The 5,456-nt window shown below is 35.5% G+C and overlaps 1 protein-coding gene across 1 annotated transcript; it reads left to right on the top strand.

Annotated features, from left to right (window-relative positions):
• Positions 1–4,021: 4,021 nt before the first annotated feature.
• On the top strand, positions 4,022–4,891 carry LOC115007358 (E3 ubiquitin/ISG15 ligase TRIM25-like; the record flags this gene model as incomplete). Its single annotated transcript, XM_029430181.1, has 2 exons — positions 4,022–4,163; positions 4,257–4,891. A coding segment is annotated over exon 2 (597 nt), but the record flags the coding sequence as incomplete, so codon positions are not given.
• Positions 4,892–5,456: the final 565 nt, after the last annotated feature.

Genomic DNA, 5,456 nt, shown 5'->3' with positions numbered 1-5,456 from the left:
TTTGTAGTATTTGTAGTAGTAGTATTTGTAGTATTAGTAGTATTAGTAGTATTAGTAGTATTAGTAGTATTTGTAGTATAGTAGTATTGTAGTATTAGTAGTATTTGTAGTATTTGTAGTATTAGTAGTATGAGTAGTATGAGTAGTATTAGTAGTATTTGTAGTATTTGTAGTATTAGTAGTATGAGTAGTATGAGTAGTATTAGTAGTATTAGTAGTATTTGTAGTATTAGTAGTATTTGTAGTATTTGTAGTATTAGTAGTATTTGTAGTATTAGTAGTATTTGTAGTATTTGTAGTATTAGTAGTATGAGTAGTATGAGTAGTATTAGTAGTATTAGTAGTATTTGTAGTATTTGTAGTATTTGTAGTAGTTTTAGTAGTAGTATTCGTAGTATTAGCAGTATTAGTCGTCATAGTATAAGTATTGTAGTATTAGTACTCGCTGTATTAATAGCAGTATTCGTAGTATTTGTAGTATGAGTAGTATTTGTAGTATTTGTAGTATTAGTAGTATTAGTAGTATTTGTAGTATTTGTAGTATTAGTAGTATTTGTAGTATTAGTAGTATTTGTAGTATTTGTAGTATTAGTAGTATGAGTAGTATGAGTAGTATTTGTAGTATTTGTAGTATTAGTAGTATTAGTAGTATTGTAGTATTTGTAGTATTTGTAGTATTAGTAGTATTAGTAGTATTAGTAGTATTTGTAGTATTTGTAGTATTAGTAGTATTAGTAGTATCTGTAGTATGTGTAGTATTAGTAGTATTTGTAGTATTAGTAGTATTAGTAGTATTTGTAGTATTAGTAGCATTTGTAGTATTAGTAGTATTAGTAGTATTTGTAGTATAGTATTAGTAGTATTTGTAGTATTAGTAGTATTAGTAGTATTTGTAGTATTAGTAGTATTAGTAGTATTAGTAGTATTAGTAGTATTTGTAGTATTAGTAGTATTAGTAGTATTTGTAGTATTAGTAGTATTAGTAGTATTAGTAGTATTAGTAGTATTAGTAGTATTAGTAGTATTAGTAGTATTAGTAGTATTAGTAGTATTAGTAGTATTAGTAGTATTAGTAGTATTAGTAGTATTTGTAGTATTAGTAGTATTAGTAGTATTAGTAGTATTAGTAGTATTAGTAGTATTAGTAGTATTAGTAGTATTTAGTAGTATTAGTAGTATTAGTAGTATTAGTAGTATTAGTAGTATTAGTAGTATTAGTAGTATTGTAGTATTAGTAGTATTAGTAGTATTAGTAGTATTAGTAGTATTAGTAGTATTAGTAGTATTTGTAGTATTAGTAGTATTAGTAGTATTAGTAGTATTAGTAGTATTAGTAGTATTAGTAGTATTAGTAGTATTAGTAGTATTAGTAGTATTAGTAGTATTAGTAGTATTAGTAGTATTAGTAGTATTAGTAGTATTAGTAGTATTAGTAGTATTAGTAGTATTAGTAGTATTGTAGTATAGTAGTATTAGTAGTATTTGTAGTATTAGTAGTATTAGTAGTATTGTAGTATTAGTAGTATTAGTAGTATTGTAGTATTAGTAGTATTAGTAGTATTAGTAGTATTTGTAGTATTTGTAGTATTAGTAGTATTCGTAGTATTCGTAGTATGTGTAGTATTAGTAGTATTTGTAGTATTAGTAGTATTAGTAGTATTAGTAGTATTAGTAGTATTTGTAGTATTAGTAGTATTTGTAGTATTAGTAGTATTAGTAGTATTTGTAGTATTAGTAGCATTTGTAGTATTAGTAGTATTAGTAGTATTTGTAGTATTTGTAGTATTAGTAGCATTTGTAGTATTAGTAGTATTAGTAGTATTAGTAGTATTAGTAGTATTTGTAGTATTTGTAGTATTAGTAGTATTTGTAGTATTAGTAGTATTAGTAGTATTAGTAGTATTAGTAGTATTTGTAGTATTTGTAGTATTAGTAGTATTTGTAGTATTAGTAGTATTTGTAGTATTAGTAGTATTTGTAGTATTTGTAGTATATTCCTATGACCTCGTGATGTTGTGGTTGTTGCTGAGCTGAGAGGTGAAAGTGAACTCAGCTGAAACCGTCTGAGATTTACAGACAGTGATGTGATCAGTGAAGCAGACGTCTGACTGTCTGTCTGTCTGCGTCTGTCTGCGTGTCTGTCTGCGTGCCTGTCTGCCTGTCTGCCTGTGACTCATGTTGATGTCTCGTTTCCTTCACAACAACCCGCAGCAGGTAAACATGCTGATCTCTGGAGTCACAGCGCCGCCTGCTGACGGTGCAGATCACTTCATGATCACGTTATTTACCTCAATGTACCTGAAGGCAGCTTCTGCTTCTGCACGCGACACTGAAGCTCTTTTATTTTCGACACATTTCTGCTCATTAGTCCACAGAGCAATAAGACCTGAAGACTGAAGTACACATCAATAGGTTCAGGTTCATCTGTGAGGATCTGAAGCTTTCACCACACTCTACCAGAACAATTCATTCTTGGCTTGAAAATCAGGTTTGTTTTGAACAAAACAGAATAAGTTTTATTCCACTTTGACTCTACTGCCACCTGCTGGTGTGGTTGAACCTGTACAGTCTGGAACAAGTTAAAGGTGTGTTAAAGTTACCTCCCTGTTAAATAAAAGAGTCATACAAATCAAGTTATGAATTATCAATAAAATGTTTTCATAATGAGTTCCCAAATATCTGTATAATTACTTTCATCCCTGCAGAGATCAACAGATTTGATCCTTTTAGTTTCAAGAACTCAACGGACTAAAATACCTTTTTATACACGGCTGCAATTCATTTACAGGTTTCCATTTCCATTACATCACATTACATTACATTACACTAGTAGTATTTATACTTGTACTAAAGTATTACTGTAGTATTTGTACTTGTGCTGAAGTATTACTGTAGTATTTATACTGTACTGAAGTATTACTGTAGTATTTATACTTGTACTAAAGTATTACTGTAGTATTTGTACTGTACTGAAGTATTACTTTAGTATTTATACTTGTACTAAAGTATTACTGTAGTATTTGTACTGTACTGAAGTATTACTGTAGTATTTGTACTGTACTGAAGTATTACTGTAGTATTTGTACTTGTACTGAAGTATTACTGTAGTATTTATACTGTACTGAAGTATTACTGTAGTATTTGTACTTGTGCTGAAGTATTACTGTAGTATTTATACTGTACTGAAGTATTACTGTAGTATTTGTACTTGTACTGAAGTATTACTGTAGTATTTGTACTTGTACTGAAGTATTACTGTAGTATTTGTATTGAAGTATTACTGTAGTATTTATACTTGTACTGAAGTATTACTGTAGTATTTGTACTTGTACTGAAGTATTACTGTAGTATTTGTATTGAAGTATTACTGTCGTATTTATACTTGTACTGAAGTATTACTGTAGTATTTGTACTTGTACTGAAGTATTACTGTAGTATTTGTACTGAAGTATTACTGTAGTATTTGTACTGAAGTATTACTGTAGTATTTGTACTTGTATTGAAGTATTACTGTAGTATTTGTACTTGTACTGAAGTATAACTGTAGTATTTGTACTGAAGTATTACTGTAGTATTTGTACTTGTACTGAAGTATTGCTGTAGTATTTGTACTGTACTGAAGTATTACTGTAGTATTTGTACTGTACTGAAGTATTACTGTAGTATTTGTACTTGTACTGAAGTATTTCTGTAGTATTTGTACTTGTACTGAAGTATTACTGTAGTATTTAGTACTGTACTGAAGTATTACTGTAGTATTTGTACTTGTACTGAAGTATTACTGTAGTATTTGTACTTGTACTGAAGTATTACTGTAGTATTTGTACTTCACTACAGGACGACTCCTTTGTTTTTACAGCTGAAGTCTAAACTGACTGTAAGAAGTTTCCTGAAGCTGAAGTGAGTGTTTGTGAAACATGTTGAACACACAGTATCTGTCACACCCTGCTCTCCCCCCCCCCCCCCCTCCTCTTCCTGTAATGTGGTGGAGCTTGTTATCGCCCCCCCCCCTGCTCATACACTTCCTGGTCCCTCCCCTGCAGATCTACAGCTGTGTGGATGGGTCTAACCAACATGGCGCTGCACACACACAGCTGACAGGCTCCACTCGCTGCACACACACATGCTTTGAGATCGCAGCTCAAACTAGTTTCACTTCTCAGGAAGTGAGACTCACACAGTATCTGTCACACCCTGCTCCCCCCCCCCTTCCTCTTCCTGTAATGTGGAGGACCTTTATACCCTACACTCCTCAGGAAGTGAGACTCACACAGTCGCTGGCAGTGAAGGAGAAATGGCGCAGAAAGGAGTTCAGCTGGACCGCGAAACCTTCTCTTGTTCCATCTGTCTGGATCTACTGAAGGATCCGGTGACGACTCCCTGTGGACACAGCTACTGCAAGAACTGTATTCAAAGCTTCTGGGATGGAGAGGACGAGAAGAGAAGCCACAGCTGCCCTCAGTGCAGGCAGACCTTCACACCGAGGCCTGTCCTGCTGAAGAACACCATTATAGCAGCTGTAGTGGAGGAGCTGAAGAAGACTGGACTCCAAGCTGCTCCTGCTGATCACTGCTATGCTGGACCTGAAGATGTGGGATGTGATGTCTGCACTGGGAGAAAACTGAAAGCCTTCAAGTCCTGTGTGCAGTGTGTGGCCTCTTACTGTGAGAAACACCTCCAGCCTCATTATGATGTGGCTCCATTAAAGAAACACAAGCTGGTGGAGCCCTCCCAGAAGCTCCAGGAGAACATGTGCTCTCGTCACGATGAGGTGATGAAGATGTTCTGCCGTACTGATCAGCAGTGTATCTGTTATCTCTGCTCTCTGGAGGAACATAAAGGCCACGACACAGTCTCAGCTGCAGCAGAAAGGACTGAGAGGCAGAGAGAGCTCGAGGGGAGTCGACTAAACATCCAGCAGAGAATCCAGGACGGAGAGAAAGATGTGAAGCTGCTTCAGCAGAAGGTGGAGGTCATCAATCGCTCTGCTGACAGAGCAGTGGAGGACAGTGAGAAGATGTTCACTCAGCTGATCCGTCTCATGCAGAAAAGAAGCTCTGATGTGAAGCAGCAGCTCAGATCGCAGCAGGAAAGTGAAGTGAGTCGAGTCAAAGAGCTTCAGGAGAAGCTGGAGCAGGAGATCACTGAGCTGAAGAGGAAAGACGCTGATCTGAAGCAGCTCGCACACACAGAGGACCACAACCAGTTTCTACACAACTACCCCTCACTGTCCCCACTCAGTGAGTCTACACTCTCCTCCAGCATCAACATCCCTCTCAGATACTTTGAGGAAGTGACAGCGGCTGTGTCACAAGTCACAGATGAACTCCAGGACGTTCTGAGAGAGAAGTGGACAAACATCTCACAGACTGGGACTGAAGTGGATGTTTCACTGTCAGCAGAGCCCAAGACCAGAGCTGGATTCTTAAAGTATTCACGTGACATCACACTGGATC

This window comes from Cottoperca gobio, chromosome 4 (genome assembly GCF_900634415.1).
Source record: "Cottoperca gobio chromosome 4, fCotGob3.1, whole genome shotgun sequence".
Lineage (NCBI taxonomy): Eukaryota > Metazoa > Chordata > Actinopteri > Perciformes > Bovichtidae > Cottoperca > Cottoperca gobio.
This window is presented reverse-complemented; position numbering and strand designations above follow the sequence as displayed.